General features: G+C 35.7%; 1 protein-coding gene across 3 annotated transcripts in view; it reads right to left on the minus strand.

Annotated features, from left to right (window-relative positions):
* PLCE1 (phospholipase C epsilon 1) overlaps positions 1–25,229 on the minus strand; it is a 138,094-nt gene that overhangs the window by 65,416 nt on the left and 47,449 nt on the right. For all 3 annotated transcript variants that reach the window (XM_015632748.2, XM_015632749.2, XM_015632750.2), the window contains one exon: positions 9,875–10,166. In XM_015632748.2, the coding sequence (XP_015488234.1) occupies positions 9,875–10,166 (292 nt within the window). The remainder of the gene's footprint in view (positions 1–9,874; positions 10,167–25,229) is intronic.

The following is a 25,229-nucleotide window of genomic DNA, read 5'->3' on the forward strand; positions in this document are numbered from 1 at the left end:
TCCTTCTACTTCATGGCAATTACAGAACTGCATATTATGAAGACCTAAAGCCTAGAAGAAAATTCTATTTTTAAGGTTCTTTTTATTTTCCAAATTCAAGACACTTAAATAATAACAGAACTATTTCATGGTGCTTTCAAGTATGATACCACAAGTAAGTTTCTAAAATGTTAATTACATTTTATCAACCAAGTGCCTACATCAACACAAGAACAGACCTAACTCTTCTCAGCAAATATGGCAAATGCATTCTTTTTAGGTATAGCTATTTTCAGAATCAAGTCCCAATGATTAATGATGTTTCAAATCTGAATTCTTCTGAATTCCAACTTGAAAATTCTAGAAACTCATAAGAGCAATTTATTCTAAAAGATTGTATATGTTTAAGAATATGTTATGCATATTTATGATACCTCAATAACTACTCTGCTTTTGAAAAAGTTATGATACCTCAATAACATACTCTGCATGTTAAAGAAATTTTTCACAGAATTACTTGCTGAGTTGGAAAGAACAACAAGGATCATCCAGTCCAACTTCTGGCCCTCCACAGGACCATTTTGCTGTGTTTCTCGGCGAAGCTTTGAAACTTAAATTTGAACGAGGAAATACAGGTGAACAACTCCAGATCAAATCTTCTCTAAGGCTAATATAATAAAAGGCATTTGAAGCAATAGATTTTCCAGATTGAGAATTCTTTTTCCCCCCCTCAAAGAAAAATGCTCTCAGAAGACACCACTCCAGCCCGTGGATGGGGGCAAAGAGAGGAGACCTCATGCAACAACATCAGATCTATCCCTTTCCTAGAAGATCTCAACACTTAAAAGGAAAATTGAAAGTGCACATGAAATCTGTCACACTGAGTCTGTGGGAAATGTAGATAAAAATATGCAATTACTGTAGAGTTGTGCAAAGACCTTAAAATTAAGCTCAAGAAAAAATTACACGTACTTTTAGCATCAAATTGTAACCTAGTTCTTCTACTGTTGCTTTGAAACGTTGCTTTGAAAAATTTTCAGTTTGTGCTTGATAAATCTTCTTGGCAAATTACTTATTCCAGAATTACTAAAATATGTAGCAATGCTTTTATATACATAACTAGTATTTCAAAAGCAAATACTTAAACATTTGAAAACTATGTCAATATGAATCCTCTTGAAAGTTAAACCAATTATGCCCTAAGAAAAATCCTCATATCAGCTTAATTTTTAGAAAAATGCTTACACCATTCTGCCTCAAACCAAAGCTAAAAACATTACAAAACATCCAAAAGGCAGGGTCTGAGTTGAAATTAACTAAAATAAATTTCACTCCCTTTCTTGTAATACTTGTAGGTATCTCAGATGTGTTATCACTGACTGAACAGAGACATCAAAACCACCACCGTTTTGCAATTAATACAGATACACTTGATATCAGGGTGCTTTTTTTTCTGTGCTGTCCAAATCACTGAAGTGAGAATAATGGTGTTGACAGCCAAGACAACCTTCCTATTGCAATGGGGTGCTATCACATTGAACAGTGAATGATTGTCATAGCCTTTAGCTAGCAGCCAGATAAGGGAAATGGGAGAGTTTGCACATAAAAGACATTCCTTTCACAGAGTAAAATATTATGAATCTTCATTCAAGTTATAGATGCCACTTTAAAAAAAACATGAAAATATAGGTGTTTCTTTATGACCAGTTAGGAGTAAAACATTGCTTTTACATACAGCCATGCATACATGTCATTCAGAAAGGGAAAAAAAAAAGTAAACTCCCTTAAGCGACCACAAAACAAGTATTAGTTGCAAGTTATAAACTTCTGTATACTGAAGATCCAGGAAGAAAAGCTCACTAAAGAAAAAAGCAGCAATGCATTTACAATCAAAAATGTGTTATTAACTTGTAACATTTGAGTAATTTACATACTTTAGGAAAAAAAATACTTACCTTGTTATAGTACTTTTTAAAGTACTTAAATTCCTATTTTGTCCAGTAATTTTGTAACAGACACTTGTTTTTTGTAGAATAAGATACAAAGGAATGTCCCAGAACATAATTTATAACGTCAAAATAATTGCAATGTGAACCAAATAAATGTAAAGCAATTTGCCTAAATTACTTCAAATACTGCATTCCATTTCAAATACACCAAAATACAAAATACACAGTTATGACATTATTTTATATTGCTTATATTAAATCCTTCCTTCATTTTCCACCTAGAAACAGTTTTGTGTCCTTACAGCACTACTATTAAATGCAGCCATTATAGATCTAACATACGATTAGAAAACCGTCACCCAATTTACTTCTCTGGAAATAAAACTATCACTTTGATTTAACTTCCTGTATGTAATCAGAACTCAGTACTACTGGCCACAGAAGGGCAAATCTTACCAGCAAATGTGCCTTCCATTGAATCTTAGATTCCTCTTAAAATGTCAGAAGAGCAGGTACTTTCAGTACCACAAAAAGTCTCCACGCTGCACTTGTCCAAACTAACAGTCAGGCAACAGCTGCTCAGTTTAAAGCTACAAACTGTGGCAAAATGCATAACTGACATGCCTTGTGTAAGCCATGAAGAAGACATGCATTTGGCTGGCTCACTGAAAGGTCAGGTTTCCCACCTCCCCAGATAAAAGCTGAAACACTCGGATTCAAATGGAAGGAAGTTTAGAAATTAAGGATGAGCATACATCCTGCTAAGACTAAAAGCATTTGATTTTGACAGCAGAGTTATAAACAAGAGTGATTTTAATTCTGCTGGATTTTTGTCTTTAAATATATTAAGAAATAAGTTACCCTACACTCAGGCTTTTGTACAAGTTATATTTATATCAATCCTGTTTAAACAGGCCAAAAGTAATGGAATTACTTTGTTTTAGGAAACTTCATCTGAAGCATTACAAAAACCACAATGTGGGTTTCTTTATTAACAAATGCTCTACCTTTACAGCTATTATGCTCCCAGCGCTGATAACCAGTGAAAGGCAATAGCATTAGTTTTAATGGGAAAAAGGGCTGTGACTTAGGCAACCATCCAAAAAATGTTTGAGAGGCAAAGTAGAGGAAAACCTCCCTGAGGCTTCCAGAAATGTGATTAACCATGAAGAAATTACAAATAGGGGGAATTAAAAAGACAGCATAGCTCACAGATTGCATCTATGTTCAGAAATTAAGTAGAAACCAAACCCTTCACCCCATAGTCAGTACCTGACTGGTACTTTCATCACTCCTTTTCCTCATTCTAACCTTACCCTTGTCTACACACAGTTTACACCACTTTTTACAAGCAGCAGGACTAAATCACTGAAAAGTTAGTCATGAAATTTGCTAGAGTACACAAGACTGAAAAGCAATATGCTGCAACAAGAAAGCTTTCTCCATTTCCCCAGGAAGTCTGAGAGAGGTCTGTGCAGAACTGGAATGTGAGCAGTACACTCAGAGACACTTTGTTTATACGGTGAATATATGTCTTGTCTGAAAAATCTCTGCTGAATAACGACCATGGGACCTGGCCAACACACCATTATTTTTTTATTGACAACACAAGCATATTCTTTCTTAACTGGAAGAATTACAATTTAGTGTTGTTTCCAACTTCCAGCTTGAAACTAGGACACTTAGATTTTAAAAAAAATTCATGCTAAATATGATAACATAAGGATGCCCATGAAGATGCAATAGAAAACTTTAAAATTCATTTTATTTATAAATAGAAATTTTATTAATGGTATTTCACTACAAATCTACAAAATGAACCATCAAATTAAACATTTCTCATCATTATAGGGTCAATACTAAAGTATTTTTCACTAGTTATAAAAGCAAATATCTGAAAACCCAAAGGAAAAAAACCTGAATGTCTTTGATCTGCTAATTAAACTGTACACTAATTCTTAAGAATTTAGCAAAAAAAAATAGTGTTTGGAGAGAAATAAAACAGCATTACCCTACATAACTTGATTTTCTCTCCTAGTTTGTTTCCTAAAACCAAAGTTCCAAAAGATGACTTTTGAGTCATCTTGTTGCTTTAGTCCTTGGGGTTTTCTGCTCATGATTGACATGCTAACATAAACATACCAAAAAAGTTTCATTCTACACTTTAAAAGTTCCCATGGACACTACTTTTACAAGGTCCATTCAAACAAATGTTCAGACCTTTGAAATAACAAACAATAATAAGCAGTTCAGGGATTAACTATCTGCACTCAGAATCCCATTTGATTTTTTTCTGAAGAGTAGTCATCATAAAAAACCAACGAATTTGATTATAAAAATGACATCACTTTGCAGAAACTTCTGCTCTCTCACCCTTCATTCATAGACATCAGCATGTCCTTTATTACCTTCTTCACAACAAACCTCTAACAACACAGACTCATTTTATGTATTCGAATGTTTCTTTTTCTTGTGATGGAAGTAACAGCTATAGACTCCCAACAAAAACTTTGCTAAATGTTGAGACTCAGATACACAGGTTAAAGGATGAACAGCATAAAAAAACTGTCACACAGTATTATTGGTATTACTGGAACCAAAATCTATATAAAATCAGCTGAAACTCAGTTCTGTTTCTTAATGGCTTAGCCCTGTACACAGGTTAGGATATCCAGATCCATACAGACATCCACCTGGAGTATGATATCTATTATATCCAAAGGTGCAATTTTACAGATGAAAATATTTTGAATTCTTTTAATCTTAAATATCATACTTTCAATACTTCTTAATAAAAGACTACTCACACTGGTTAACTTCAATCTTCTGCCTGGTTTAATTATGTGTCTATCTTGCAGTAATATGCCTTACTGTTCCTGGAAACAGAACTGTAAGGACAAGACAAGCTAAGCTGGCAGAACTTAAATATTTCCGCCTGTAATATATTAAACATGTTGGATTAAAGAACGTTTTTCTTAAATTAATGTTGTAAAGGATCCTCATTACGCCCTTCTCCCTTCTCCTTCACTACCCTTGGTGTGACCCATTTTGCTGCAACCAGGCCTGGCCAGAGGATGGCAGGTCCAGAGACTGACCTCAGTAATCTTTCCCTTCTGCCAGTTTGCAGGGACAATCATTGCAGCCAGCTCCAGACAGTCCCATGTGCCCCTAGACTTACAGCTGTCCTCCAAAATCTTCCTCCTCCTCCTTTCTGATGTCTCAGCCTTGATCTGTGCTTCCTGCCATGTCACTCTTCTTTCTGTTCCTAACCAGACGACCTGCACTTGTTCCTGCTCTTCCTGACCTACATCCCGGAGGCAACACAGCAGGCATGAAATCCTTGCTTCCTGACTCACACCCTTGCCTCAAGACACATTATCTACATACAGATGGACCTGTCTGCAGTATCTGATTTCCTCTCCTATAGTACATTGCCTGACACATCTTACCACAGACTGTCAGCCTAAGACACATTTTTGTCTTTTCAGGTCTCAATTTCAGCTCATTTGGCTTTATTTCTCATTCTAGATGGTCTTAACCTTTGGGCCCAAACATACACAAACACACACACACACACAACCCACCAGCTAAATTATGCTGGCCTTTCTCAATCTATGCACATCAAGCTTGTTATCACCCATGACTCTGACATACAGCTATCAGACAACTGCTCCAGCTTCAGGGATCCTGGAATTTTCCCAATATTGTAACAATACACTTTGTGCAAAGGGTACAAGAAATAGCAGTGAGAAAAGCCACAGTGACTTGGGCACCTGTTTGCTGTGCAGTCTTGCAGATGGCAAAGTCTGATCGCAAAAAAAGGGTAATCACTAAATTCTGTGGGATGAATGATGCAGGTTTTCTTAAGATCAATGCAGTCTGCCTCCACATTCATGACAAATTTGTTTCATTATGTTCTTGGTCAAAACCTGCTGTTGTCTGTCTAATGAGTCTGGTTAAGCTTTCTCTGGAAGATGTATTCCAGTTTATATCACAGAGAGTGGCATCAGACTCATCCATTTTAGAAGATGCTAAAGTGAAAAGAATACTGATATAAAATGTTTGCAGTCTGCTCCGTCTTCAGGCACCTCTTTCGCACTTTCCTTCCCTTTATCTTAGTTTACAAACAGAAGTAAATTGGGGTGGAGGGTACATTTCTTTCAAATGATAACTCTATCAAATGTAAAGTACAAACATTTTCACATACTCCTACTAGTTCCTTCTTTATGAAAGACACGATTCTTTTTCACTTTCTGCATAAAAATGTCAACACCATATGAACAATGACAATGACTGGCCCTTCAAATATGATTCCAGTTAAAGTTTTGGCCCATTTGCAACTGTGAGCAAACTTCTGTAACAATCAATTTGTAAGAAACAGAACAGACTAAGAAGCAGAATTTCCTTTCTACATGAAAAAAACCTGGCTTCAATCCAAAACCCATTGAAAGACACACTTAAAATTTTTACTAACCAAAAACTCTGATTTACATACAGAGGTACTAAAACAGTGCAGCCTAAATGTCTTCAGTGTTCATATGTGAAAATTATGTTCTCTGTAAGAACAAAGATGCTGACAAGGATGTGAATGTCACTGACCAGCTGTGGGAACTCCAGGCATCTGTGGTTCCCGGGAATCCAGTCTCAGACTGTCCCTGTGCTACCAGGACCAGAGTCGCAGCCCCTCAGTCGGGGGCCTGACAGCTCTGTGAGCCATCTGAGAGAGCAGGGCTTGCAGGCACCCTGCTCCAGGCCCAAGACATGACTCTCCTACACAGCAAGCCCTACATGACTTTTTGAAAACTCTCAGTCTCAGATCCATGTGACTGGGAATTCTGGCTTAGAAGGTCTGGTATGTTTGGAAGCCTTCTGTGGAACTAACAACACTAGCTGATCTGCCCACAAAACCATCCTAGCCCTGGGGACTCAGAGCATTTAAGGTCCTTAGCTACCAAGCAAAACCTTAGAAAGTATTCCCTGGAGTTGGGAGCTTGTGACTGCAAGGTTCATTGCTCAGGTCACTAAATAACCCCTGAAAAACTGAACACAAAGAACTCTCAAAGTGCTTGGTGCTAGGGAGACACAAACCCAAGAGGCTATCCTGGTTTGGCTGTCCCAGTATTAGGGACTTGCTGTTAGCAGAATCCCTATTTCCTGAATTACATACTCATTCCCTATTACATAAAAGCCCTAACTAAAGAGAACATTAATTTTTTGAGAAGTCTTCCTTTTGAATTCATGTAGGCACTCCCCATTAAAGTAGTGGGCTTGTCGCTGTGCAAGAGTGCTGAACTTTGTCTCCAAAAATTGCAAACATTTTGAAAGAAAAAGGTGTGGAATGCTGTCTAGTCCAGAAAAGGTTCTCCAAACACAAATTCAACAGCCCTTGAGATCTTTTCAAGACTTCATGATATAGACTGGTCCTATTAAACAAATTTACTTCTGCTTTGGAAGCTTTTTAATAATTGTCTTAAAAATCATGTGAAGTGCAGTAATACTTACTCTTTACCTGACAACTGATTTGCAGTTACAGTGCCTGTCTTCCCAAGAAGTCATTATATGTGACAGAGCTCTACTTTCATGGAAAGGGCTAAACACCTGCCAGCTGACTGCAGGTATTGAATTACTTGTTTCTTTTGCTTTGCTTGCACACACAGCTTTTATTTTATCTATTAAACTTTCTTCAACTGAATTTTTCAATGAATTTTTGCACTGTTACCCTTCTGATTCTCTTCCCATCTCGCTGTAGGGGAATGAGTGGCAAGAGGGTGCCACCTACCAGGGTTAGACAACAGCAGCTATTAAAGCACACAAGATCAATATATTCCCTTTTCAGTGCCTCCAAATAACTGAGTGAAGTGTTCCAATGACATTCTGCATCCTGTGATACATCCTCCATCACATTTTATGACAGAGTTATTGATGTGAATTAAAATTTCTCAGGTTTAGATAAGGTTAGCTTATTGAGGTTAAATCCAGCCATACAGAGGATGCTGACAAATGAAAATAAACTCTTTATCCATCTGTATGGACACGACTATTTCTAAAAAGGTACACACCTATGAATGATGACCAGAGCTCTGAATACAGAATACAGTTGGGTTCCTTGCTAATGCAAATGACTTGGCCGCATCACTAGGAACACTATATAAATGTTTTTAGAGAGGACTCTTACCATTTCTCAGATATAACACATCACCACAATATAAATTAATAGGAAGCTTCCACATCCAGAAAATGTCAATATCCTAAAGCTGGAGCACACCTCTTCCTCACCAGAGACCAGCACAGTAAATCATGCCTAGACCACTACAGTAAATCCAATCCCTATTGTCTACACAGGCTACCAGTTGAATTGCAAAATTAGTTCAAAATCTTGGGGTTTTTTTTAATGTCTTATATCCCTTGGCTCAGAATCCAACCACACCAAGTAATACTGTCACCATAAGATACCCCCAATCTAGTGCAAAGTGTGCTGGAACATGGAGTACACATGTGCACTCACTAGCTCAGGCTCCATAAAACGAGGTAGCTGTATCAGCAGCTTGATGAGCCTGAGCTAACTACTGTTGCTGCTTCAGTTTCAGAACTCAGCTCTGAAGCACATGGCTCAGTTCTTCTAACCTTGCTTTCTGAGCTGTCACAGGAATGTCCCTGTTTATTTTTTTTTGAGCACTTGTCTCCCAAGAACAAATAAAAACCAAACAAAAGAAAACTGAAAACCCTACCAAAAATGGACACTTCATTGTACATATCTGTGTCTCACAGACAATGACTGTATGTGAGGCTTAGCAACGTTCCTCAAGGTACTACTGATATTCATTCACATGCTACAAGTTTGCCATTTGTACCTGTTATTCTTAGAATACTTTAGTGTCTCTCTCTGCCCTTTGATTCACCTAGAGAGAAACTAATTAAAACAAGAAAGTGACACTTTTTGAGATAAAAATAAGACAGAGATACATGACCATAAACTATACCATATTTGTCTGTTAAAAATGAAATCAATATTCACATTAATTACGGAACCATACTGATTTTGCACTTATTTTGTCATATTCCTGTAAAATTTTGGGCAAGCCATAATAGCCACATGCAGCACTTCTGCCATGGTATGACTGAGATACTTCATCCTTTTGCTATGATTTATCAGATGATGATAAACCTCCAAATGCTTGAGTAACTTCTGAAATATTCTAGGCATTAATTAAAAATTAATAAATAATGTTAGTACTGTTCTGTACAAAACCATCTTTCAAAGCATGGAATTTGTACCAAGAAGGCTCTGTTTAACTTCCAAAACTGACTAAACTAAAGGATATCATTATTAAGGATATTATTACATACAAAGATGATCAGCATGGAAGTTTAGTAAGCAACATCCACTTTCCAACAGGAACTTTCCATAGAGACACTCCCCATGTTATTTGAAATAATCCAATACTACAGAGACAATGGACCCAGGAGAAGACCAACAGTAATGCACAGTGCTATGCTGACAGCTACTTGCATAATGACAACAATAATAACCAAGTAGAGCCTCCCTTCACTCCTTTCTCTAGCTCTGAATCAAGTCAGCCCATGAGCAGGAGCACTTGGTAAATGACAAATACTAGACATAGAAACACCCTAAAAACAATTACTTAGGCATTAAATTTGGATGCAAGCACGAAATATTCCAACGAGAAAAAAAAAAAACGAAAAGGCATTTGTTTTGTAATAGGATGCTTTTCAGTTTAGCTGCATTTTTACTTTATTAAACTAAGATAGCTATTCATCATGACACATAGTGACCCCAAAGGAAAATATTTGAAAACTTAAAACCTTCTTTATCTGTTAACTTCATGGATGACTATATAAACTATAGAATACTATATAGTATTAATAATTTTGCAACTTATCCTATACTTTAAGTGGACAGAGATTAAAAAATACAACTTCATTACCTTTAAGCATTGTTCTTCCAGTTGATCCTCCAAAGATATTTAAAAGACCACTTCTTGCTCCTAATGATGTAGTTGCTTCTAGTAAAGCACCAGTTATGTAGTTAGAGAGTGCAGTCCTCTGCAGAGTGGCACGATATTGACAGTAAGCACCTGTTACACATGGTTTTACACAAAAACCATCTCCTTTGTATATACAGTCTGTAACAGATGTTGGGAGCTTTCTCAGAAGATGAGGAATATATTCAAAAATATCTTCTGCTCCTTCCTCTTCTTCTCTCACTGCACTGAAGACCTGTGGAGAATGCAAAAGCATGGACTGTTAGCTCATTTGCGTAGGATAACACACAGAATATAAAACAATTCCAAATGACCACAACTTCTTGTGAAGTGCAATGACCTGCAATATCTACTTATCCAAAACTGGTTTGTTAGGATTTTGGGTTAGGCTCCCAAACAGGATATTTAAGTAAGAAGTTATTCTGGCTTTCAATCTGTGTTAAAAAGCATTCTAAAGATAACCATGTGACTAAAACAACCCCACATCAATACACCTCATCAACATTTAAAATACAGAATATGCACAAAATTGTTTATAATACTATTAGGTCTGTTGTACTTCCAGAAAACCTTAAGAGGTATCAGTAGCAGAAAAACCAGATCAACTCAGGGTTGGCACTTTTTCATGCTGAGTGGGTGGGGGTTTGCAAATCGAAATGGTTTTAATCACTCTGAACCCTCTTTCAAAATGTTCTGGGTGTCACGTTTATTGCATTACTTCCAGCCTACGCACAGGTCCTCTATCTTATATTGGTTCAGTACTTTTTTTCCAGTATTTGTGATAACACACTAATGAACTTCAGTCTGTGGCTTAGCAACTAAGTAATGTTTGCTTATTTAAAAGAGTCTAATGATCAAAGCAAGAATCTGGAAGAAATTTCTTCATTTAGTATATAAGGGGAGACTTGATTCTTTGCATTCTTGTATGCTGACTTACTGATTAACATTAATAATTTGTTTCAATGATCTGTGCTTCTTAATTACAAGTGTAAACTAAAAATTAACTCAGGGAAAGGTCAGAATAACTGTCACCAAGACAGGTGCTGAGACAATTTTCAGGAGGTTGTTCCCAACCGGTCTTAGATGTGCAGAAGAATCGAGCTGATGGCCTCATGACAGTTTTTTTCCATTAACGCCTTGTGTCTTGTTGCCATCCTTTCCCACATATAAACAAAATACAGCTATCCATCAACATGGCAGAAACTGCAGCCAGTCCTACAAAGCAAGCACACATGTGCTCAGTCAAACGATAAGAAACTGTTTGCACAGCCTGTGCACGCCACATGTCAGAGGCACCCGCACCCTGCCCACAGGACACACACGTGCCCTGCCACTGATCCAAGGAGGGAAGCAGCTCTCGTTACAGGGATCTCACACCCCTCCACTTCTGCCCCGAGACTGGAATTTACCCTGCCAGGTAAGTGAGGAGGGATCCAACTCCCAGCTCCATGAGGGATCTGACCCTCCACTAACAGAAGAGATGAACAATGACATGGTTCTTTCATCTGTGTAACCAAATTCCAGAAAATCAAATACAGTCCAATATATTAGGTAGATGTTTGTTAGCTTTAATTTTTGTAATATCCATGTTTGGAGGAAAACAGTAAAATTTTATATTAAAAATATAATAATTCATTAACTAGTAATTCAGAGATCTGAAAAAGAACACTGACATATTTATTAACATAAACAAAAACCTTTCACATGTTGACTATGGTTATATATAGCTCATTTCCATTGAAATATATCTTCTGTGATGCACTACACCATGATGCACTACACTATTATTGCACTACTATACTAATACTACACTATACTGCACTACTATAGCATGAAATGCTGCGGCATCTACCTTCTTTCCCCTCTCCCTGCATATTTTCCGAAATGTGTTTGGTCTGAAGTTTCTAAAAATATTACACCTGCATCTTTATCTTCTTTTCTTTGCTACCTGTCAGTTTTATGGACTTTTAGACTGTTAGTACAGACACATCATCACCTTAATTCAGAAAGAAAACATGCTCTTCAAGTGTGCTTTACCTGGACAAGCTGTGTGTAGACCTTTTATTTAGCTGACTGTCTGCAAGTACCTTTTCAAAGGTGTACTGTGAAATAGTAAACCTTTGGATTACAAGTGTGTCACACACAGCAGACATAATTAGTCTTTTTAGCTTGTTTAAAAAAATATTTAGTTAATGAATATAATTTAACTTCTCAAAACTGCAGTTACCATCCAAAATATTTTTAAAATTGGGTTCTGCAACTTATAAAGGCATGTTCTGTTGCATACACAACTAAAATTTCTTTCAGCTGCCAAAGCAAAGAAACCATTTGTTGACAGAAATAGGCGACAGTGTTTTGCTGGAGAGATTACACATAGAATAATGGTGTTAATCTCTTCTGTGTAAAGTAGACTTCGGGGCACTAGCTGTCTCCAAAGACTTTGCACATCACACAACATTTCCAAATTCTGTTTATTTTGATGTGTTAAAGTTCTAAGCATGTTATCTCTGCTGCACATAGATGAGGTTATAAAAAAATACAGACTTATAATGTGTATACTTATCAGCCCATGAAGAGAACTGAAACAATCAGGATAGCAACAAATCCCTCAGGTAATTGATAAGGGAAACCACCTTTCAGACAGATTGCACCAGACAATTAGGGAAACTTAATCTTGCCTGGGAGACAAAGAAGTTTATTCCAAGCCAGGGTTTACAGTTCATCCTGGCAGAATCCAGATCCTTTTGATCCATCCAATACCAAAGAATGACTAATGTAATTAAAAATTAATGTGAACCAAAAAGAGTAAAATGCAGCACTAAACCGAAAGCTACCCATCAAAAACCAAAGCCTCACTTTTGCCTTACATATCAAATTAAAGAATTCAAAACCATCTGCAGTCTGATGCTGCCAAGTCTCACTTACTGCATATAAAGCAGTAAGTCACAAGAAACTCAGGACAGAATCTGACTCTAAAAATGCTGCAATATTAAACATTCCATAATGAACACACAACACTTTAAAAATAAGAAACGAGACAAAACAGGAAGCTCCATATACTAATACATCAGTATTCCAATAAAAGTATACTACGGCTTCAATAGTTTTCACTTTCTTCTCTTTTTTTAAGATTTTAATGGAAAAGTAAAAGGAAAATAAAAATTACTTGCAAAGTACAATATTTCTGATTTCTACAAGAGAAAATTGTCCTCCAACTCAAAAATTAAAATCAGCATTAAAATAAAGATTAAATTCAAACAGAATTCCATCCTTGTAGCTTTACAATCAAGTCCATATTTGGAAAATGCATGAAAACAAAATAGATTATTCTGCTCTCAATAATGTATGCAATAAATCATCAAAACTTTACTTTTAAAAGCCTCTCAGTTTTGTTTCTAGTAACTTAAAATGGTATCTGCAAGCTAACTTATTGATAACCTTCAGGCAATAAAACTTCCTTACAGTGACAACAGGCATATTTTGTCAAGATATTAAAACTATCTTTAAAAACAACTATAAGAACAAGTAGCTTATGGCAGCCTTATTTTTCTCTTTCAATCTTTTTTTTCTTTTAATCATCACACAATTTCAAACTGCAATATATCCTTTTCTCCACAACATTACTATAGCTTTACTGTGTAGAAATCGTAGACTCCTAAACACCGCAGCCATTTATTGCCCAGTTTATAACACATAATCTCCCAGAATGAAGCTGGAGTTCATGGGTGCTGCTATTCTGGAAATATCAGATATAGCAGTTCATAAAAAATAATTGTGATTTCTTACTTGAACTTACATATATCTCTTACTGCAGTCTTTTTTTGCTTCTCTTTTCATATTTCTTCTGCCTCAGGTATTTAGCTTAGAACTTGGAGGCATCTTATTATATTGCCAAACATCTAACAGCTGCTGTGCTTTTGAACCCCAGAAACTGGAATTATGAACAGGCTAAAAATGTCCCATTATTAGGCAGCAGGTTTAATTTCTCTAACTTTATTAAAATAATGATGAATATGTATACCCAATAATTTCACTGCAAAGAATAGTAATGAAAAGTTATTCTTATTGCTACTACACTATAAAAATATGAGAAAATAGGGCGTAATGAGGTTTTAATACTTCACTGCATCTGCCCAAATCATCTCTATCACATCTATCAAGATATCCTGAATGACCAAGATGAAATACTGAAATGTAGGACGAGTGTGTATGTGTTCAGTAGGTACAACACATTTCAGTCTGATTTCATGGCTGTTGAACTACAGAGCGTTTCTACGATGTAGGGCTGCTGACAGCAGCCTAGCTTCATTTGTTGAATGCTTTTAAAGCATATTCAAATGCCTGTAAGCCATAATGGTATATTAACAAGTAATAACTCCCAGGACAGTACGTGTTCAAGCTCATTTAAGTATCTCCTTTGAAAACACAAAGGTTTCACAGAGCATACAAGCCTAAACACAATTAACAGCACAGGAAATGTTGCTCTTTTCAAATTTGTTCTGTTCCAAGAAAAATTACATTAAAATGAGGAAATTCTGATGGTGATTTTTCATTTTGGCCCTTCATATTTTTCAGAAGAAAACCCTTACTAACACTGATCAAATGAAGCTGACAGTGATATCTTGGAAGTCATGACCAAGGACCATTCCAATAGCTTTTCCATGTATTTATTCTACCTTTTAATTTGAATATCTATAGCATGGAATACAAGCACAGTCCGCTATGAAAATAAAACCACCTTTGGCAGAAAGAAATTAATAGGCAAAGTGAACTTGGGTGAATGAGGCATTAAGGCACAATTGGTCTATATTTCAGTTTTATGCCTTCCAAAATGGCACTCCATAACACTTTGGAGTATATATTAATAAAAATGTAAAAACAGGTAATGCTGATAGTTAATTTTATGAAGTACTTTGGATGTTCTCAGCTTTATCTCATTCAGGTTATGACCATACCCCCTCTGATTACTTAATGATATTTCAAGATCATGGCTAAAGTACAAATCTTTAATTCAAAATCTAAAATCTTGTAATTACTTCAACTGAAATACATTAAACACTGAATGCAGTTTTTATCCCTAGAATAGTGTGTATGTTTGTCTTTCTTCCTACTGTGTATGTGTCATTCTCAAGAGGGCATGCCAGAGCCCATGTCTCAAACAGTTGTGCAGGTTGCTCAAAGCCAAGGGATTTTACTGTGTTTGACAAAGAGGATGCTGCAAATAGCTGAAAGATCTGCTCTGTCAGGACTATTTCTTAGCTGTGTTCACTGCCAAGTCTTGTTCACTTCAGCAATCAAACAGGTGAGGCTTTCAGAAATCCTTTCAAGAAATCAAACATTTTGGTAAGTGATTTCAGTGTTTGGAGTACAAACGCCAGACATTCGGAGTGTTAGAACATTATCTTCTTGGTGGTACTCAGCAGCCTGTAACCAAATAAGAGCTGATGAAATTTTTGGTTATGTGTCTTATTGAGTTCTGGTATTTTACAATAACAAGTTGGGCAAAGTTTAGGATAAAACCTGTGGTCAATTAAATTCCATTCCCAACTTATTGTTCCAGATGACGTGGATGACTACAAATACTCAACTGTAAGGTTTTCTAAATTGTAGCACCACTGAAATTTGTGACAGACTGACAACTGTCCAGCCCAACAGAAGATGAAACAATATTTTCACTCTAAATACAAAACAACACTGTAATATCTACTAAGAAGAAAGCTCTACCCTACGTGAAGTCAGGACTACCTCTCCCAAGCTTCTCTGATCTGTTGTTTGTCATGACACTGTTGCAGTTTCTCCCAGTGGCAAACACAAAAACAACTATCTGGCACTTTTGCAAGCTGGCATCAAACTCACAAATTCCCTCAGATCCTCTCCTAGCATCTCATGATCCAACATTTTTGGCTAACAGGCAACATTCTCAAAGTATGAGTGGCCAGCCCAGATTAAAGTAAAATACAATTAAATAAAGGGTTACATATTATGATGCCTTTCTTCATATTCAACAGCTTTTGGAGATGTATTTGAACGTCACTCTTCAGGTGGCTTTGCAAGCCAACAACTGCCCTGCCAAGCAGAACTGACAGCAGATTAAGCAATGGCAATTGCCACCTGTCTGCCTGCAGCTTTACCAACAGGAGAACAAGAACTACCACCACCTGAAGATTTTGCTGAAACACAGCCATTTGGTGCAAGTTTGCATTTGTGCTCAAGAAATATCAGTAAAGGGCTGTTTTGACAACTAATCAGCAAAAAAGCTGGAGCTGTCAAAAGATATTGACAGTGAAATATATGCAATTCAGCAAAAACTGAAAGAATGGCATGGATTAGCAGTGTTCTCTGTATCTTGATTATATCTTTCTGTGTATTTTCACATGGTGCTTAAATGTAATAACTTGCCTGCTGAGATGCTAGATTTTGTAATGGAAAAGTTCCTTAAAATATCCCTTGACTGCTGAAACACTGTTCTGTATTTTAAAAAACTGCCTAGAAAAGAAGAGGATACAGTGCCATGGTATAATTCTAAATGTACTTCATAACATATGAGGAATGCTATGTTGTCTTGGGGAGTGGGGGGCAGAGGCAGGAAGAAAGCATTCCTCAAAATACATATGTATACATAATATGTACCACTACAATTTCACCCAGAACTTGACAAACGTGCTATCTGCTGTAAGGCATGTGCGGGTGGTATTGCTCACAGCAAGATGTTGCTCACAGGTGCTGTTCATCTGGGACATTATAAAGAAGAAAAAACAGTAACTGCTTTGAGAATGCAAAACCAGCAAGATTTGTTTGCTGCAGCAGCACCCTGCATCATTTGCAATTGCAGCAGTGAGTAAAAGCAAATACCATACTTTATTCCCTCCACTGCCCAGGAACTGGTGAGGGGTGGGAGGAGGGGACATGATGCCAAGATAGAGTCTAGCATATACTGTCACTTTCTCCTTACAGTGGGAATGAATCTCCCAATTTAAAGAGAAGTTGCCCTCCCTGGGGTAGGGCATGTACAACTGGCAGAGGAGGTGCATTGGAGTCTGTCCAGTCCCCCTTACACATCTGAAGGAAAGAACACATCACAGGAAAGAAATAAAGGTCTTCAGGTATCTCTTCATCATAGGAGTCAATGCTTGTTCCAGCATACTCAAATAGCTTTTCTAACATTCAGTGATACAGTCACTTTGGGAGACCCAGATATTTTCCTTTTCTGCAAATGATCTTCAGGTTCTAGCAATTTAGAAGAAACACTGTGGAGACCCTTCCAGCAGCTGTCTTGCCAATATCCTTTTTACAATGTCTGCTCCTAAAATCCTTTCCAATTTTTGTGCTCTATTCAAGGATTGGGAAGGTGTGGATAGATTGTCAGGACAGAGCACAAGACAACAGTACCATGCTACAGAGCAACAATGCTCACTTACTCAACAATAAAACTCAAGTTTTATTGAGTGTTCAGCTCTACACAGTAAGTTTTAACTGGGTAATGTGGCGCAAAGCAGTAAAGGACATACAGAAAACAGATGAATTGACCCTGGGAACATGGAAATCACTGTCGATGGCAGCTGGAAGGCTGCCAAAAGAGCGATCAAGCACAGATGTGCCCAAACACTAATATTCATTAAGTGATGTTCTGTGAACTTTCTACAGCTTTGACTGCAATTACAGACTGTGCATTACCTCACCAGCCAATATTTCTTATGAATTGCATCCTGTTAAGGATGAGATAAGTTCAAGAACAGAAACGGAATTTAATGAGGATCAATGTATCTTACACAGGCAATCCTTAAATACAGTTCAACATTCTTCAGAAATATTATTAGCTATGACTATTCAGTTCTGGTACCTAACAAGTATCTTTAGTGGAGAATTTTCTTCATTTGTTATCACCAGGAAATGATGATGCAATTTAAAAAAAATTAATTTGAGATATGGATTTATGACCAGAAATTGTAACAGCAGGTCTAAACTTCCAGCAAGTCATGATTTTCAATTTTGATAAAACTTGGTTGCTATTACATACTTATTTTCCATTTCTGTAAGGTAACAATATTAAATAGCCCTTTACAAAGGAAAAACACGCTTCACAGATTTAGAAGATGGAAAAAAAAAAGCAGTGTGATCTAATTGGGACACTGATTTAAAACTATCTCCACCCTGAAAAGGTCCTGCTTTTCATGGCAGGTATTATACTTCAGATTCAAATAACTACTAAAGAAGAATTAACTTAAGATATAAAACAGAGGCTGATCAAAGGCATTAACTAAATGTGATTTAAAAGTTTTTTCATAAACACTTGAAATTTCAAGTTGATTACAGAGAAAATTGCAGGATGACACCGAACGCAACATAGGAGTTCTTCGCATCGCTTTTCCGCAATGTGGAACAATGCCCTTGCCAGTGAGAAAAATCTCTGTAATCTTAGTCAAAAAAGGCCAAAAATACCTTCAGCTGGCTCAGTTATTTATACCTCTGTTTTACCAAGTTCACTTGCTAACTTCTTAGTTTAAAATATTTTTTTACCTTTTTCTAGTACTTTGCAGCTTCTAACTTTTAGCTGTTTACTGTTTTACTCTTGTCAATTCCACATGCAGCCGGTATTCTTCTTATTTCCTGAGTGCTTGTATGCTTCCTCCAAACTTTTACCAACTATATAATTTACAAACAATATGCTGCCTTAGTAACTAAATAAATTAAATTACTCTTTTAAATAAACATCTCTGTAATCTCCACCTAACTAATGCACACCTTTGTTTATTTTCCCTAAAAAGCTGCTACTTTTACTAGTCTGAAGTGGGTCATGTCTTTGAACACCTGATAGACTGGACTGGAATTTCTTGGCTTATCAACTTTCAAAATTACCTACTATGTTTTTAATATAAAAATATGTTAACATATGTACCACACACATAGCCACTTTTCAAAAACACATTTTAATAATGACTTTTGATACACCTTACTGATAAAAAAAAGCATTCATATAAAACTTAATAGGTGTGTTATAAAAAGTATTTAAAACAAGATGACTAGCAGCTCGAATTTTTGATTCAGTATTTGCTTCAGAAGTTTTAATGTAGCTAAGAGCATTATCTAAAATAGGCTAATTATGCTTAAAACTGTCAGAAAGACTGAAATAATTCACTCAAACCATTTAGATGTTAGAATATTAAATGTGTCATGATTAAATAATTTCAATTCAAGAGAGATGAACATTTTCATTTTAAATTCTTCCTTTCATCGTAGGAGAAAGGTCTTTCGTACATCAAACCATAATGGGATGCTACTATTACAATGGAGTAATTGTAATTGTAATCACTAAATCTTCCAAATGCAAGTAAGAAATTTTAGGAAATTCTAATAGAAGACACTGAAAAATCTATTTAATACATCCTTGAAAGACTGTTTTCTTCAAAGGTAAAAAAAGAAAATTAATTCAATTAGTTCACTGAAGGTTTCAAACAGGCATGATGTTCGTATTTTTAATTTCCAAAATACTGATGTGCGACGGGTGCATTGAAAACAGGTGAATATTGAGCACTCAAAGCAGAGGAACCCAACAGCCCCCTTCCTGTGTCTTTTGTTTACTTATTATTCTGTGCAAGTCTAGATTTTCACTAAAAAACAAACAAAACTCCCAGACACACATCAGATACAAGCAGAAATATATATGGGTTTGTACCTTAGTATCAACTGTATTCCTCTCATTGGAGGAAAGGCTTCCACAGAACTCACACATTTAAAAATAGCTGTATCCCCACTCATGTGAACTGATTATTTAAACAACTTTGAAAGATGAGCTTAGTTGCATATCCCTGAACTATAACCTGACAATAAGGTTTAGGGGTAACATACATTACAGAAAAAAAACACTTGAGATCTCCTGTCAACTTGATCATCTTAGAACCAAACAGAAAAACCTAAAATTTATTGCTGTTGAAGACCATGTCTCAACTCATGAGGTTTCTCATCCTCTCTCTACAATCTCATCTATTTGTCAAAGTTCAATATAGCTGCTTATGCCAAACTCTGGCCTTACGTGTTCTTCAAAAATATTATGTTAATATGTATACTTACATAACTGATTCAGGAAGCAGTCTATTCCATTCCCATGTCTCTCATGCTAAAATTCATAAGATTGCCAGTAGTAAGGGTTAAAGATCTTAGAACTGGCTAATTCTCTTTTTAATCGGTGTGATGCTGCATCCCTGCGAGTAGAGAAACTGCTCAGAATTGCTTAAGAAGGTCTCAAGCTCGTAGTAAATGTGCCAAAGTTCAGACACAAAGTACATGTAATAAAACTGTCTTTATACAATCACTATTTTTATTTATATCAAAAAAGGCTCATAATTGGATTTTATTGTCCTTTACATTCTGGACTTACATTGAAAGGTGGATCTTTTCAAATCTATCAAAAACAGTCTATAGTTCAGATCTGCAGTGAGAAACCTAAGGTTTAAATAAATGTAAAGTGCAACAGAACCTTGCTGTATCTTGAAATATTTTCATTTATAACCAATTTTAACTAATATTACAGTAAAATACTGGTAGGCAGATTACTATAGCTCTAAAATTTATGCATCCTACCCATGGCATACAGCTAATAAAAGAGCAAGTTTTCCTTAGCACAGGAAATCTAGTTCTCATTTTCTAATTTTATAGACACTGAATCCATGCCTATTTGTTTGCTTGTACTTCAGCTGTTGGGTTCATAGGGTCACATGAATAATTATAAGATTATTTTGGATAGTACTTAGGGGCCAGGAAATTCTCAGAGTTTTCATGACTGAATTGTTTGATAGACTTTTAGGTCAGGATACAGAACATGATTTCATGAAACAAAATAACTTTGTTCTATAAAGAGGCATTTTCCACTTAAAGGGTTTTTTTAAAAAATTACCCAGAAATAGAAAAGGCACAATTCCTTGCCCAAAGTCACAGCAGTATATTGATACTTCGAACTTGGCTATTACATTACATGTTTAATCGTAATTTACTGAAAAAAAGGGAGCCTTCATTCATCACTGTTCACAATGAACATTAAACAACAACCCCACAAAAAGGTAAGAATAAAAAAGTAGAATAAAATGCTATCTTGTTAATTTTTAGAATAAAAATTTCGCCTAAAACTAAGTGATCACAATAATCCCTCATGGTACAATGAAGACATTTTACTTATGTTGGTTTCTTGAATCAAGAACACAGTACCTTCAACACTATTCATCTTCCCCGGCCATTAGCTGCTAAGGAAGACTTTGCTGCATCTCTAAGTGTAGGAAAGCTAAACATGTGAAGACACTATGAACAGCCAATACACAATGCAGTAACCTAAAGAAATAAGGTCCTGTTTTCCTTGTTTCCAACTGGGTGTTCAGCTGATGCCTTTAAATAATTGTCCTGCAGAACACTGTACATGCAATTTTCATATCACATTTTTAGTTTATGACACAACTTTGATGACAGATACCTAATATACACTGATAGCCATACTTACATTAAGACAACTGTATACTAGAATGAAACTGAATGTATGGAAGTAATTGTTACTGAAAGAGTTCTTGACCATCATCCAAATCTGCTAAAATGATGAAAGGATGGTAATATTATGATTAAGTTAAAATTGATGCTGTCTCCAATCGGAGCTTTTGAAGCCAAGTCCAAGATCTAAACACAGGGCATTGATTCATTAATTTTATTTCCAGTTCAGTTTAACTTGACTGAAAATCACAAAATAGATAATCTAATATTTTGCAATTCTCAAAAGTTCTAATTCCTATATCACATTTAAAACATGTTTTTTAAGGTAAATATCCTTGTTTTAAAGAGAATGAGTATGAGTGAAAAAGTAGAGTGACTGAACAAGCAAGAAGGAATAAAAGCACATTAGTTCAGTATTTAAATTGCACTTCTTAATTGTTGATGAACTAAGTTTGTGCAGGACCAGAATATATGTTCTCCTTTATTTTCCCACTGGAGTGGAATGTCACTGGAGGCTTGATTTTCAGAATTTAAGGCATCTGGCTTAAGACCAGATGAACAAAAATATTTTAAATTAACTTTCCTTATTCTCTGGGGATTGTTACAGACCCAGGGACTAGAGTTTAGTCATCCATGAGATTTATTTTACTTTAGCATTAGCTTCAACTAAACTTTGTATATACAACAGCTTCCTTACCAAAATTCATAAGCCACTCTGCTCAGTGTAATCATTTTTATAAATTGCAATTATATTACACTGAATTACATGCATAAGTGACCTGTGTGTATGCTTAGCCTCACAAAATGAAGGATAAAACCTAGATTCCTATTACAAGCTTCTTTCATACTATCACACCAGTTCTGAAAACACTTTGACTTATTTATCTGTAAGTACATACGCCAAATTTAGGATTCTTTAAACTTCAAAAGCTTCACCTTAATGAGAAATAGTGCTCTTCAACAGCTTTGGGAGAGCTAAGTACAGATTTGTTTTGAATTAACTGCAGCAAGTTTTCATGTACGTAACAAACTATTCACATACTTGAGGGAGGAAAATTTGTAATGGATGTTTCAGTTAACTATTAAGCAAAAATGGTTGTTTGCTCTTGTTTTAAATAATTATTATAGAAAGATGAAAAAACGATGAAAGTATTTCATGTTTCCATGAAGCTCTAGCAGTAGCTTAACATTCTACTCAAGTCCCAAATACTTTCAATTTGACAAGTACATTCTTAAGATCTTTAGAGGGCAGTTTTGTCACAGCATCATCTTTCTGAGAATAAGCAGGAAGACTTGTTCAAACAGTGCTACGATAAAAACTTGAGGCAACATAGGGACAAAAAGACAGGGAAAAACAGTACTTTTAAAAGATTATATAGATCTAATGGATCTTTACTGTAGTACAGAAGAAATAAGCAGAGATAATTTCCAGGCCCCTATTTTCTGAGTCACATCAAGGACAATCTATTCTGTTGAGGGTAAAGTTTACATATGCTTTTTATAATAGAAATCTCATCAAATGCTGAATCTACATTAAATATATAAACCAATTGTAATACTGGCGCTGAAAAGGACAATCCCAGAGTGGAAAAAAGTAATTTCCATTTGGGACACGTACTTCTAAAACCTACTTTAAAACTGAGTCTTCATATTCCGTAAATTACTCTACAAACTGTACTAACATTCTTCTGCAATGAAATCTGCTTATGAAAATGTAAAGACCACATGAAAACAAAATGAAGCAACGATGGAGGTCTAGCTACTTATGAAAATGTAAGATATAAAGCTTGGGCACTAGTTTGGTTATATTAAAATGACTGATACAAAAAAGACACTGGCTGAGAGTCATGAATCCTCTCTAAATTAATAGAGAGGTAAGAACGAATAAAGATGGCAACAAAAACAATTCCATAAACTAAGAATGGTTTTGCTAATTGCACCCTCAATATGTGCTTGACAAATGTGTGACTGCAGTTCAACTGCAACTCATTCTTTTTTTTAAGCTTCTGACTGGCTGACTGTATATTTTATTCATTTACAGGGCATTAATGCCCTGGACTTACTAATATATCAGCAAAAGCCCACATTCACATGCTACTTAACAATTTGGTCATTTAGTAAAATGTCATATCTGTATATGACACAACTCACCTTTTTTATCACTGTGCACACACTTTAAAACAGGAACTTTTATCTTCCTATGCATTTATTCTGCTTCTTGGAGAGTAAGTCCCACAACCTAATGCTGCCAGACATTATCATAGTATATATGATTTAACATTATTTGTAATGCATCAACCTTTAGTTCTGCTGTGTGTTATGATTTTGTAGCAGCACAAAGAAAATATTGATATTTGGACCCTTTACTGAAAACCTCAAAGCTTTGCCATAATGTTCTCAGGTTCTTTGCTTTGAACATAATAAAGCTAGCCAAACTACAAAGGTATCAGAAAGGTAAAACTCCTGCTATTTAAGTGAAAGCAAGACAAGTTGTCACAGAGATACAGAGTTCATGTTCATTAAGTGTAACCATCACAACGTAGTCTTATTAATCATCGGAGTTTATGTACAAAAAAGAACAGTATTGTGTTATTTTTTACAAGTAGGTACTTGGATCCCTCATTAAACAACCTACACAATAAATTGCCTGCTCCAAGTCAAAAGCACTGTTCAGTTTAAATTCCTGAATACTGCTTTACTGGAAGACCAGTCCAGTACATTTAAACATCAGACAATTTCCAAGTTTCCTAGACTATTTAAAAGTACAACATATGTTTGAGAAAAGGAAACAACTCTCTATCATCACTAGTGGGTAGTGTAATTTTAGCTTCACATGCTCATGATGGGAAAATAAGACAAAACAGTATTTTTAGCAATTATAAAAATATTCATAATAATCAAATGTTACCCTGACTGCATTTCTACTGAACAGTTTTTTATTGATTACACTGGGTGAAGCAGTAGCTACAGATTTTTTTTTCACTACTGCATAGTCAAAAAAACAAGTCTTACATATTTCATTTATGACTCTAATATAATTTACAAAAAATATCAAGTGTTTTCTATAAATCCTTACTGTACATGCAATATTCCTTCATCAAGTCACAGTAAGAGTCAGAAATTCATTGGTGGGCTTTAATGTCAACTTCATTAACTGCATCTAAGTATTTTATCAAAACAATAAAACCAGAAAAATAGAAGTCTGTAATTAGTAATTCATTAGTTCATTTATAGAGTTAGAACCCAATACTAAGCAAAAATTGTACTTTTATAACTTTATGTGCTAAAATTCTGTAAGTAGCTTTACAATCAAAGACAATAAACTAGTAAACATTCACATGCAGTATGTCTATTTTAAATAAAAAGGAAACAAGACAGACTTTTCAAAATTACTAACTCTTTACATCTACAGGGTATTGACTGAAAAGAAAGTTGTTCCAGAAAGAAATATCTTGCTTAATAATGCTAGAGTATATTTTTTTCCCAGCACTGCATTCTTTCTGACGAAGGAAAGCTTTCCTATTATTCCTGTAGTAAGAAAAACTTTTTAACATTTTATATTGCATGAACCATACCTTTTTCCCTTGTGTTTCACCATATCCATATCATATCAACTGGCAGGAAAAATGACAAAATGGTACAGAGATTTAAACAAGCCAACAAAAGCAGAAACTGCAGGTTGGCTTTCGGCAACACAAGATGACAGCCTGTTCCCGTCTACAGAGACTGCCTAAGAGCTTGCAGAGAAAAGAAGTGTGTTGCCAAATCTTAATCCCATTGCTGCATTCACATGGTGCTGCCTCACCTCTGCAGCTCCTACAAGTTTACT

The sequence above is a fragment of the Parus major genome, chromosome 6 (assembly GCF_001522545.3).
Source record: "Parus major isolate Abel chromosome 6, Parus_major1.1, whole genome shotgun sequence".
NCBI lineage: Eukaryota > Metazoa > Chordata > Aves > Passeriformes > Paridae > Parus > Parus major.